Raw genomic sequence first — 13,820 nt, 5'->3', positions numbered from 1 at the left:
TAAAAGTGATAGCTGCATCAGCAGCATTCAGTTTGTATAGAGTTTTCTCTATTTTTCTAATTTCTAATAACTGATATTTCTAGGTTACTGCATTCTGCCAGTAACACGCCAATATTGGTCATAGTTGGAGAGGAAAGCAGGTTGCAAAATTGGATAGTTTATTTCCGATGAACACAGTATAACAGTAACAGGATACTGAAATCGGGAGTTCATCTTCCGTAGAGTTGTCCTTCAGGAAAACGTCTTCTTTTGAGTTGTCCTTCAGGAGAAAGTCTTCATTGGTGTTAATCGAGGCCACGTTTCGCTCAGGCTCCATTGAGCATGGTCACGCCAAATGATGGGAGTAGACTGACTTTCGATGTGAGTCTTGCTCTATTACATGAAAAGGTCACAGGGGGCTGTCAAATTCAGCTACCTGCTGATTGGCTCAGGAGTAAACATTCGCGCTGCTTATTGGCTGGCAAGATTTTTTTGCAAGCCAAACATTTATCGCTGATGGGTATCTCTCATATGTTTTTTACGGCTCCTTCATGGGCATAACAGGCGATTCTCTGTCAGTTTCATGGTGTTCATACCGACATAGGCACTGGGACATCCACGGACTGGGCATTTGAATCAGTATATCATATTTGTCTTTTTAAAAGGATCTCTCGTTAGAGGGTCTGGGTTGTTTTTCAAAATTAGGTTTCTCGTGCGGCTGTTTTGATTGTACAGTATATGACGAGGTCAAGCCACGTGTCAATGTCAATAGTGAAGATGTTGTCTGCGATGATCTTCTTGATGGCACGTTCATCATCCTGATATTTTGAGTGCATCCTCGCCGTATAGAAAAGTCGAAGACTTCTTTGTGGGTCGGGCTGTGGCTGCTCGCAGTTGCTGTACCACCAATCCATTGCAAGACTTATTTCTTTGTTGACTTGTTTATTAGAATACCCATTATTTATGAGTACAGTACTTGGGAGATGCGGTCTAATTCTTGGTGCGTGCCCTGCCAAGAAGAACAGTGCGTTAAAGTCCTTTTTACGCAGGCTTTGATTGTGGTGTTCTTGTATCTTGAAGGACACTCACTATCTCCATTAAGGCAGAGGCCGAGATTCATCTTCGTGTAAACAGAGGTCCTCAGGCTGTTGTCGGTTTGGCAGACAAGGACGTCAAGGAAGGGGAGCTGGCCATCTTTACAGGATTCGGCGTCCAGAGAGGCAATAGTACCAGTTCCAGCGGTGTCCTTGATCTTTTCTAAGAATTCTGCTGGTGAATGGAGGCTGTGGTTGTTGGGCACATAGGGCATGAGGATTACATTGAGTCGTTTAGCCAAAATATAGGTAGGCGCAGGGGTTTGGCTGATGATAGGGCATACGGATTCCTGGGTTTATGGGTCTTGACATTCCCATACATATATCCTAAACCATGGTCTCCGGTGATGGGCGGGAGGCGAGTGGCATTAGCCGCTGCATTGGTGACTTCTATTATTCTATTTGCCTCTCTCTTGATGTCATCTACAGGGTTCTTATTAAGGCGCTCAAACTTCATCTGATCAGACAGGATCTTGTTGAGCTGTTGATGGTATTCGGATGTATTAATCAGGATGAAGGCTGCTGTTTTATGTGCCTGGCGCACAGTGATGTCTTCCTTTTGCTTAGGTTTCAGGAGGTCCCTTCTACAACGCCAACTAACCACCAAGATAGAAGAACGCCACGCACTTAGTAATGAAATAGTGAAATTAAGAGAAAAATTGGCGGGAATCGGGAATGGTGACCTGAACATACTAATCGATCCTTATGTCGAGGATGATATCGCAGAAGGTGTCCCTGAAGCAGACACACTTGGTGTTTCCGAAGGAAAGGACCATAATGAAGACAAACTCAACGAAGAGAGAACCCCTTACCACATTCTACGTTACCCAGAGAACATCATGGCCTGCTTTAGCCACCTGTGAGAGAAGGATAAAAAAAAGCGGCTAAGAGCCATCACCGTGTCTACAGGGACACCTCCACGTCCCAGTTATACATCACAGAAGGTTTCACTGTGGGTCCTCCTTGAAATATGCACAAAGAAGGCCGCTTTTTCCACCCATAAGGGCCACATGTATAGGCAAAAAGACGGCATCGTGAGGGGTTCGCCTTTAGGTGTGCTTTTCACCAACTTCTATATGGGTACAGTAGAGGAGCAGGTTTTTTCACACATCCAAAAACCGCGCATCTACGCCCGTTATATTGATGACATTTTCATACAGGCTGAGGATAAGAATGAAATAGAAACACTCTGCCGCACATTCATAGAATGCAGTTCTTTGAACTACTGTACACGGTTGAGTCCTGTAACAATGGCCAGCTCCCCTTTCTTGACATCCTTGTTTGCCAAATTGACGACAGCTTGAGGACCTCCGTTTACATGAAGACGAAGAATCTCGGCCTCTACCTTAATGGAGGTAGTGAGTGCCCTTCAAGATACAAGAACGCCATCATCAAAGCCTTTGTAAGAAGGTCTTTAACGCACTGTTCTTCTTGGCAGGGCATGCACCAAGAATTAGACTGCATCTCCCAAGTACTGTACTCAGAAATAATGGGTACTCTAATAAACAAGTCAACAAAGAAATACATCTTGCAATGGATTGGTGGTACAACAATTGTGAGCAGCCGCAGCCCGACCCACAGAGAAGTCTTTGACTTTTCTATAAGGCGAGGCTGCACAGGAAAGACCAGGAAGATGAACATGCCATCAAGAAGATCATCGCAGACAATGTCTTCACTACCAACATCAACATGCGGCTTGACCGTATCATATGCTATCAAAACAGCCACACATGAAACCTAATTATGAAAAACAACCCAGCCCCACTAAAGAGAGATCCTCTTAAAGAGGCGAATGTGGTATATTGATTCAAATGCCCATTCCGTGGATGTCCTGGCACCTATATTGTATCAGTATGACCACCATAAAACTGGCGAAGCGAATCTCCTGTCATGCCCAAGAAGGAGCTGTAAAAAACCATATGAGAGATGCCCACAAAGCTAGCATTACAAGGAATGAAACAGTGGGGAATACAGAAGTAATCGGAAAGGCCCTCGACCCAAGGCACCTAATACAGCAGGAGAAGTCCTTGTTAAGTACCACCCAAGAGGTATTCCTCCTGCCTACAAGCATTAGGCAGCCTATTGCTTTTGTAGCTGACAGACCAACACCAGACACCACAAGAAACGACAATCCCAAATGTGAAACTCACAATAATGTCAGAGATTCTGCAAGCCGCCTGACACCCAATCAGAATACTTGCTATGAAATACCAGAAAATGACGTCACACACCAGCCCCTCCGCTCAGCAAGACTGCAACAGAGAAACCATCAGTGATAAATGTTTGGCTTGCGAAAAAATCTTGCCAGCCAATAAGCAGCGTGAATGTTTTCTCCTGAGTCAATCAGTGGGCAGCTGAATTTGACCCCCCCCCCACCTTCTCATATAATAGAGCAAGTTTCAAATCGAAAGTCAGTTTACTCCCATCTTTTGGTGTGACCATGCTCAGTGGAGCCTGAGTGAAACATGGCCTCGATTAACACCGAAGAAGACTTTCTCCTGAAGGACAACTCAAAAGAAGATGTTTTCCTGAAGGATAACTCAAAAGAAGATGAACTCCCGATTTCAGTATCATTTTACTGTTATACTGTGTTCATCAGAAATAAGCTATACAATTTTACAACCTGCTTTCCTTTCCAACTATGACCAATACTGGCGTGTTACTGGCAGAATGCAGTAACCTAGAAAAATCAGTTATTAGAAAAATAGAGAAAACTCATACAAACTGAATGCTGCTGATGCAGCTTTCACTTTTAACACCAATAATAATAATAATAATAATAATAATAATAATAATAATAATAATAATAATAATAATAATAATAATAATAATAATAATAATAATAATAATAATAATTCATGAGGTATTTATAAATAGAGAGGAAGGTGTACTTGTGCTGATCATTCTGAATGGATCCACAGAAACCTCTAGATATGGTGGAGCTTGTTGACCATAGGAGAAAGAAGCCAGTCTGCTGTCCTTAGCATTGCTAATTAGGATGACAAATAGGGTTATGAAACTTTTGAATCTGTTAGAAAATGATGTGTTGGCTTGGAAATGAAGTCTCTGATAAATGTAATGCAAACCTTTGTCTGAATGATGCGAAGAATACTAGTAATGTCATCATTCAAGAAGTGAGAAGAATGAAACTGTTTTTACTAAATAGACATGTTAATTCTATATATCTTACTTCAAGAATGTTGTTGCAGAAGACTTACATATTTGGAAGGCGCATTTGGTAATAATAGTTATAGACTGATATGAGTTTCTATGTCATGATAATGCTTTGACAGATATTATTTTGCTTGAGTAATTGTAGAGCAGTTCACTTAATTACTATATATAAAAGTATATGAAAGTAATCCAGGCAAGTCTTTAGGTTGAAAGTTTCAACTGAACCCTTATGTTTATTGATTTAATTGATAATAGAACTCTCTCTCTCTGTTGATGGCCTGTAAATGTAAACTGTTTATCTCTTCTCTTTTCAGATATGGGGATATCGATGAAAAAGGGGTCCCTTCAAAAAATTATATCGTTTTTGATCCTCCACATTTAGATTTTAAAGAGCAGTAAGTATGAGAAATGTGAATGTATTTTATTCAAATGTTTTCATGAAATATTTGTTTTACAGAAATGAAAACTGTGGAATTTATAAGTACCTTATTTTATAAACTATTTGAAAAAATGTCCTCTGTGTTTATTAGTCCAAATTATATAGCTTACATAAGATGGTGTACTGCCGTTGTTTGTCCTTAAGAACAGATTTAATAGCAAAAATTATGTTTTTAGTCCAACAGGGATGCCTTTAATGAGAAAAGTAGTGGTGCAAAACAGCAGTCCAGAAAATAGTGTTCAACTTCATTCGTTGTCGGGGAACACCCTTCATTTCCACTGCACATTTTTTCAAGATAAGGTGAGTGGTTGATTGTATCTTCATTGTACCATGTTTTAAAAGTTCACCTTGCCCCTAATTTCGCTTGCTTGTGGATCCACAAAAACAATATTGTAGATAAAAACATTGTTTGCAGTGTTCATAATTTTTCTTTTTTTTTTTCAGATACAAAGAGTTAATAAAGAATTTTCTGGAGAGACACACCTTTGTATTTATCAATAATTTGAAACCTCCTTATTGTAGGTGGTGTTACCAGGGGGGAACACTTCATTCGACGTAGTGTTCTTGGGAAGGGAGGAAGGCCTCATAGAAAACACCATCTTCATACATACATCTATAGGCACCTATAAGTATGGGGTAAGTTCCCCCTGTAGGTTGTAAGGAGTATTAATTGGGTTTAATTAGGTGCTAGGCATTTCTTTTTTACTTGAATGGTGTACTGCTTTAGAGTCAAACCAAAATGTCGAGACCTCTCTGGCCTGGCTTTAAAGATCTGCCCTGTCGCCAATTATACAGAACAACTACTATACACAAACCCTGAGGCTATAATTATAAGATTATAGGCATTGTTTCTCATTTCCAGGCATTTTAATCTCCTTCCTATTTTGCCCTGCTTAGGATTTGTCTTCAGTCTATTTCTTCTCCAATTTTCTTATTTTTTACAAAGATTTACTGTTCTATGTATAGCCCATTTATAATATTTAACATTTTCGTGTTAATGAGGACGCGAAAGATCTTGATTACTTTGTAAAATGGTGATGTGGCATATGATGTTTTTGTTCTTCCAAAAGAGAGAGAGAGAGAGTATATGATTGTCTGTTTTCTCACTTGTCCAACTTACTCTGTTATGCTTACTAATCTTTACCTGTGATATTAAGAAATCAAGATACATGTAGAAAGGGGAAATGCCTCCAAACATACCATTGAAAGTGCCACTGGAGACAGTCTTAAGCTGCTTATCCGTGGATTTAAACGCACATGGAGCTGTTTGAAATATTGGCAACAGCGCCAAAAATGAGATGCCATGTTGATAGAAAATCTGATTCCATTTCTTGTTATTGCACAAAAAACTATCAGTTGTGAACATATGTAATTGACTTAGAATTCTACGTAACAACAAAGATGATATTTGATATCTGTAATGGGAGGAATTGTGTTATCTCTTTGTTGTTATAGATTTGTCAGATATGCGGAGAGTAAACACATGTGGAGAGGACCCAAACAGCCCCACCCGAGAGCTCATTTAATTTTGGTTTTAGTATAGTAACTGCTTGGCAAGTTTTCATGTAGAGTAACTGAAAACTGGGTTTTCTGCTTTCATTGATTTATATGTGCTTTAAGTGATAATGGAAAGTGGAATGTGAATTGGATGATGAGTGTTTCAAGTAAAGGTGCAAGTTACATTTATGACTGAAGAATTTCAGCAATTTAGTAGCTAACATTTTTATTCAGTGTTCATGATTTTGGTATATTTGTGATTTGTAAACTAGCAATAGAAACATTTCGTTGTACAGTAATAAATAATACTGTTTCAACAGGTGCGAGCAGTGGGAACAGGAAACCCCTACAGGTTGAGGCCTCTTGTAGGGGTGCGTATGCCACTAAATTCTTCGTATTCTCCTTTAATTCAGCTTCATAATCCCCATCCTCGTTCTCTGCAGGTTGGTTTCTAATCTATTTGGTATGATACAGATAATGTGATAGTGCTAGGTGTTGTACGAATTTTGTATTATAGTAGAAGTTCCCAAAAAATCTGCAAGTTTACTGTGTGGCTTCTGATCCTTGTTCCTGTTTGGAAATTTTGCTAGTTTGGATATTACTGTAAAATGGTATAAAAGTCTGTGTTGAAATTCCTTTGATTTTGTAATAGCTTTGTCATAATTTTTATTACTATTTTATTATGTAAAAAATTTTTATGAGTAGAGAAGTTTTGATTTATTACTTCTGGTGACAGTAATGTACAGTATAGAGAACCTTTGATTTATTATTTCAGGTGACAGAAATGTACAGTACAGGGGGAGATCTTCATCTTGAGCTCCTCTCTGGCACACAGGAAGGACAAAAAAATGTATGGAACATTCCACCCTACCACACAAGGCCTCTTATGAGAGCAAATTTTGTGGCCCGAAGGGAAAATAACCACACAGCATATGTTAGGTAGGAATACAAAATACAGTATCAAACTGCTTTTTTCAGTCAGTAAGAGTAGAGTAAATGTAAATATCATCTTGGTTAGTCACTCAGGAGAGATAGTAGGGATAGTAAGTGAATTAAACCAGTTTTCATTGTTATCTTCTGCGGTTTGATGAATAGCAAATTTATTAGTACCTGTACAGTATTTTAAAATTATTTTAATTACACAACCTAGTCTAGTAAATAGACTCTCATAGGATTCTTCTAAAGAATATAAAGTTTAATCAAAGGTGAAAGTTGGAGCAAGGTAAATTTAAAGTACTGTACTGGATAGGAAGAGCCAAGAAGAATAGATTAAAAGTCAAAGTCTGAAAGCAATGCAGCCAGGGCCAAAAGGACATTGCAGATAACTTGGAGTGCCATCTACAGTGCATCTCACAAGGCCAAGTGATACACCCCTCCTCTGTGGGGTGGTAGGTAGGAAGGTAGGAAGATTGCAGTGAAAGGTAGGGAGAATGTAGTGAAACATATGTGCCTTATATTTGTAATTTAATCTTTGCTGAATGAGTGTGCAAAATTGTTTCTCTATTATACACTTCACATAAAAAGTTTTTTTTTGTTATGTACTACTAGTAGACATGTTTATAATATAGTGCATTTAAGGTAAACCATAAAAGGGAGATAAAGATATCATATACTAGTACTGTATACATATGTGTATTATACTGCAAGTAAGAAAATCTATGTAAGGGAGATAAGAACATGTATAGTATATTCCTTGCCTGTATGAATTTGTGTGACTTGTGGTACTGGTATTTGTAGTTAGGAAATTTGAAAGAATGGAAAACACTTCTTGGATTAAGATTGGTTGGTCTTGCAGAATTGTAACAAGTGAGGCAGACAGTGATTATCTGGTGGTACCAGTGGAAGTGGAGGTCTCTGGTCAGCCGGGGCTATTTTGTCCACAGGATGGCCTCCACTTTGGCTTGCGTACACCGAACGATCCTCCAACAACTTTACCATTACACTTGCTGAATTCTGCTCACAAGCACATACACATTCAGGTAAGTGGAAATAATTTTTAAAAGCACCTAAAATTAATTCATATTCTTTTTTTTTATAGTAAATTGAGGAACTTCAGAAGGTAATTATTATTTGTTCTTTTAGTTTTAACCAGTTTGCATTATTATTATTATTATTTATTTTTTTTTTTGAATGTTTGCATTTGAAAGTTAACCTTCAATATTTGATCACAAGTATTAATGGATTAATTTAATGTGAAATTTAAATTGTTACTTGAAAGAAAGCAAGATATTTTAGTGGTATTCTCTACTTTTGCATTGGAGTGTGTATATAAAAATTCTATATGCCACTATCACAGGTTTTAGCTTTTCATTCATCATCATAAGAGATGAATGCCTGTTTATTGGTAAGATATATGCTATATGTGCTGTACCCTTTGTTTGCAGAATGTGATAACTACACCTGTGAATGATGCAATAACCATTGATTTTAAGCCTGTGAAAATACCACCTGGAACTGTTCGACCAACTGAAGTTGCTACTGTCACATTTGATCGTAAGTTTACTTAAGTTTTTGTTCTTATCATAAGTTTTGATTGTAGTTTTTTTACATTTAGAATATCACAATTGCTTTTATTTCCCAGAGAATTTTTACTGTAAATTATTTGCATGCTGCTGAATGTACTTGAGTGAATGGTTAGTTTTCTGTCTTGTTGACATGGTAACAATCATAAATGTAAGTTGTATGTACATGATATTTAAACTATTATAATTAAGGAAGTATGGTTTTTGTACAGGAAATTTTAGTCTACAATATTAACTGAAAACTCATTGCATATTCCAAAACACCAAGTCTTATTTATCATAAATGTGAGCATGTATGAGTAGAGGATTAGTTCTGGGATTTCCTCCATATCTCAGTCTGCATAATTTATAATTTCTGTATAAAATGGCTTGAGATACTGTATAGAGTATTTGTATACAGTATATAAAACTGAATTATCTAAAACTGTCTTGCTGTAGGTTACTTATAATACGTAAAGCTATGTAAATGCTGTATAAATAGTTATTCTGTTCAGTTAAAGGAGTACTGTAACTGCAAGACAAAAGGTGTACATATTCAGTACTGAAGCAGCCATCGTGGCCAAAATGGCAAGAAGAGAAAGTGTACATGTTCGATACTGAAGCAACCATCATAACCATAACTGATACAGTACATGTACATGTAAATACCCTTTAGCAACAATGTCACCAAACTCTGGTTCTCTCTTGTAAACCTTGGTATGGTTAGTGATAAGGATGATAATCATATGTCTGTTGACTACAGTGCCAACATGGTTTGGGGAAGAGGTGTATGGCACCTATGGAAGTCAGAAGGGTTATGTATGCTGGAAGAACCACAGTACAGTTGCAGATACAGTACGGTATTGAAGTTTAGGAGAATGCTAGGTAATGCCACTAGCAGGGGCTGTGCTGGCTGATAGTCGAGAGTCTCAATGCGGTAAAGGCTGAGGCATAATAATAACAGGCACTTCAGTTCAAAACATTATAGAGGAGAAGTGTTTTTTTTTTTCTTTCTCTTTTTTGCATTAGCAAACAAATGTTGTAGTGGTTATAGGCATGTTATCTTTAAGGTGATATGATGGCCTCTTTCCACAGAGGAATGTACTCTGAAGTTTCTGTTCTTCAAAACTTGTACCTTTTAAAAACCAGTGGCTCTACCACATTGAGTCTTCTATACCATCATCTTGCTGAGGAGTTCTTCATATATCAAGTTCTTCATTGATGAGGGTTTCTCATTGTTGTTATGTGCATGCCTCAATAATGTTGACCACATCATAGAAGCCTTCCTTTTTAACTTTTCAAAATGTTCCTTGACTTGCATTATTGATGGGGAAGCCCTTAAAGGATTTTATTACTTCAGTTCATAAGGACTTTAAACATATATTGCATTTGCAGTTGTGAAGATCATCAAACTTTCTATAATGTTGCTGTCAAGCTTAGCAAAGGGTGTACGAGTCCTCCTGAAGGTGAGGGAATGTAAGTTGTATTAATGTACATGATGATGCCTTGATCAGCTGCAGCACAGACCTTGTGGTAGGAGGTAGGAATATCACTTCCAAATTCTTATTGGTAAAGCAGAGACTGGGTTTGGTCAGGAGCATTGTAGTCGGAACCATTTCAAAACCAAGCCTTCTTATTTTTGACAAGACCATGTCAGGAGCATTGTAGTCGGAACCATTTCAAAACCAAGCCTTCTTATTTTTGACAAGACCATGACCAGACAATTGAGTTGTGTTCTTGGCCTGAGGATTGTTTGCTTGGTAGACAAGGCCTAGCTTGATCATGTGACTTGCCATAATGCCATACAGCATTAGATTATGGAAATTTGCCAGGCTTTTAATTCAGGCCTGTTTGGCAGTCTTATTGATGTAGCTATGACTAGGTGGCATCCTCCGAAATAGACCTCTTTGTCTTCCATGAGTTTTTTTTTTTTTAGCTCTTCTGGGAATGCTGATGCCATTAACTAATGCAGATTCTTCTGTGATCTTTTGAAGTTCTTCAGGTTGTAATGCTTAACAAAGCTAGCCAGCCATTCTTACTATGTATCCTATTGAGAATAAGACAAATTACTTGTTTTTCCACCATAAAAGCCATTCTGGGTAATTTTACATCTTTTAAGAATTTTTTATACCATGGTTTACTGTCTGTGGCCATCTAGAATTAACCTGTCATTCTGTCTCTGGCTGTTTATACTATATATTCCAGCCATTAGGTCACTAAGGTGAAAGATTTTTAAAGCAAGATGAAGGCCATACAGGTACTTGAGGAATTCAGAGGTCAAACAGGAGTTCAACTTTGGCAGTAAATATTGAACCATGCAGTGTTAGAAAACATTTCATATTTGGCCTATAATATTTTGCTAATAAAGCTGATGTGCAGAGGGAAAGGTCATATGAGAGGCCGTAAGGTCAAATGGGACTTTACTTTGCCCATAACTTCATAACTTTTAGACTGTGTGTGAGTCTTTATATTTGTTATTCCACAAATGAAGACGATGTGCAAAATGAGGTCAAGGTCATACTCGAGAGGTTTAAATTCCAATAAGGATTTACCATGGGAAGGGGCACTGGTTCACAAACAAGCTATGTTATAGATTTAATTTGAATAGTGTTGTATGACCCTATATATATAGAAAAATTTACTTTAGTAAGGTTTCTCAATTTCAGCATCAAAAGCCAGTAGTGTAAAGAAAGTCTCTGGGAAGATACTGATAAAAAGCAAAGTGTCTGCTTACAAACTGAGTGTCCCCTTCACAGTGGATTTGCTTCAAGGCGCCCTTCTTTATAACACCTCAATTACCAGGTTTTACACTGGTGCAGGTTAGTGTTGAGTGGATTTTCATAAGATAAGGTTTGTAATATGCATTGATGACCGTAGTCAGTATTTTCTCAAACTGGAAAATATTGATTGAATACTATGTTGGAAACCTGAACTCCTCTTCTTGATTTACATAGATTATAGAGGAATTGCAATTTGAATAAAGCTTATAGATATTTCTTGATGTTCTGAGCTCATTTCTCATGCTGGAGAGTTAGTGCCTTTTCATAGTTGTCTTCATTCTCATTTTGAAAAGTAGAATAATAATACACTGGTGGAAATTTTTCAATTTTGATTACTGTAGATAGAACAATGATTTTAGTACAGTAGTATGATTAGTAGGTAATGTTTACTACTGAATGTTTGTTCTTGACAGAGTTACGTAACTTATATGATGTGAGGATGGCAAAAAGAGCAATCTCAATTAATTAAAGGAAATTTATTTAAATTATATACTTTAAAGGGATATGAGAAGACAAGGGATGCATACTACAAAGGTAGCAAGGGAGCCAAGTTGTCAGAACTGTAAATAATGCATACTTGCTGACCTAAACTTTGAACCAGGTGATTTAAGGTCTTGATGAGTACTCACCTTCAACACTTCATGCACTTGTAATAGTTTTATTAGCTTATTACATACCAATAAGATAGCAAAGCAAGAACTAGATGGACTGGCATAAGCAGTGGGGATGTGGGTGAATGCAGTTATATTTCCTGAATGCAGTTATATTTCCATCAGAGTGTCTGATTTCTTAAGTGAATACAGTACTTAGATAAATGATAGCAAAATGTATTTAATGTTGGGAAAATTAATATAAATGAAATATGTTAATGTAATATTTTGTATTTCCTGTCATCGATGATGCTCCAACGTTGAAGTCGCATTCCTGTTTTGCAAAGCAGAGATTTCAAAAGAAAAACTAAAAATTAGAATGAGGTGCCATACTCATGAGTTGATGGCTTTTTGGTTTGTGTGTTGAGCACATCGGTGCTTTGAAGTAATAAGACTTCGGATGGTACAGCATATTTATTATTGAAGTTTTACCATTTCATTAATTTTAAAAAATTTTTGTTTTATGTTTTTCAAATTCTTTAATTTTAATAGTAAATAAGACTTTCTGAATACCAGCAAACTGGAAAACATGAATGGACCACCAGTAACCTATAAGGTATAAAATGACCATCTGTTTTGCATCAGGAATTTCCTTTTGCCAACAATGTCTGAGGGTATTCAAACTGATTGGGCTACTGCTGGTGCATTATTTTAAGATATTGCTTATGCAGCAATTTATTTTTAGTTTCAGATAAAATTCCACAGTAGGAGATACTTAGAAGAATACATTTGATTGCTCAGTTACACTTGGTTAAAATGTGGTAAAGACATGACATCCCAAGTGAAACAAAATAGAAAAAGAGTAACGTTTAAAATCCATATAAAACAGATACAGTTTAATGGAAAATAACAAACATTTTAATCTTCACAATCTGAAAATATGTTGCATTGTTAACCAGTGTAAAAATGATAATTGTGAATTTGTGATGTAAACTGCAGTCTATTAAAAGGTTTCCTCTTTGATTTGGATATTCTTGCTGTAGCATGATACACCAGTAAATACTTAAGCATATTGCAGTTTTATTTTTATCAGCTAACAGTGGTTCCTGAAAGTCAGGGTTGTCTGGGAAGAGCAAAAATACTGGTGTTTCTGCCAAAGTGAGGGTCCTGTTGAGGGAAGTTGGGGAAACCTTACTGACATTTGCCTAAGTACCCTTTAGGTAGTGGAGAACTGAAACCAAGAAATGTGAACTTTACTTGTACATTACAATATTTAAAGAACTACTTGCTTATTCACTGTTCTTCTGTAATCTCTTATTATGAGACTTATTCATTGACTAAATTTATATTTTTGCTTTTTTATGATTCATTTGTTTATTTGCTCTTTTTGTACTAAGAATGAGTTATACATTTCATTCAGAGGTCATATACTGGAGCTCTTACTACTGTCTAGCAAAGACAACCATTCTTTGGTTAGAATAGGACAATAAAAAATGTAACTTTTAGCGTCTAGGAGGTGTGGTAAAACCAGACATATTTTTGGAAAAATTCACATCTTCAAAACCAGGAAATAATTTACACATAAATATTTAGATGGTCTGTCTTCCAGATCATAAAACTTTGATATTCAAGCAATGGTGTCAAAATGCAAAAGTTTTTATTTTTTAATAAATAATGTAAATGAATACAAATCAACTACAGTAACATGTAAGATACCCTACCAAAATTAGATTTAGCTAATGATTGTGCTTTTGTGCAGGCAAATT

The 13,820-nt window shown here is 36.8% G+C and overlaps 1 protein-coding gene across 24 annotated transcripts in view; it reads left to right on the top strand.

The window, feature by feature from the left end:
- The window catches only part of Tmem131 (Transmembrane protein 131), a 480,545-nt gene that overhangs the window by 420,137 nt on the left and 46,588 nt on the right, over window positions 1-13,820 (top strand). For all 24 annotated transcript variants that reach the window (XM_067092914.1, XM_067092911.1, XM_067092907.1 and 21 more), the window contains 8 exons: window positions 4,562-4,642; window positions 4,863-4,986; window positions 5,209-5,322; window positions 6,504-6,626; window positions 6,959-7,122; window positions 7,979-8,162; window positions 8,568-8,676; window positions 11,351-11,503. In XM_067092914.1, the coding sequence (XP_066949015.1) occupies window positions 4,562-4,642; window positions 4,863-4,986; window positions 5,209-5,322; window positions 6,504-6,626; window positions 6,959-7,122; window positions 7,979-8,162; window positions 8,568-8,676; window positions 11,351-11,503 (1,052 nt within the window). The remainder of the gene's footprint in view (window positions 1-4,561; window positions 4,643-4,862; window positions 4,987-5,208; window positions 5,323-6,503; window positions 6,627-6,958; window positions 7,123-7,978; window positions 8,163-8,567; window positions 8,677-11,350; window positions 11,504-13,820) is intronic.

The sequence above is a fragment of the Macrobrachium rosenbergii genome, chromosome 49 (genome assembly GCF_040412425.1).
Source record: "Macrobrachium rosenbergii isolate ZJJX-2024 chromosome 49, ASM4041242v1, whole genome shotgun sequence".
NCBI classification, from domain to species: domain Eukaryota; kingdom Metazoa; phylum Arthropoda; class Malacostraca; order Decapoda; family Palaemonidae; genus Macrobrachium; species Macrobrachium rosenbergii.
Note: the sequence above shows the minus strand (reverse complement) of the source record. Positions and strands in the feature narration are given on the sequence as shown.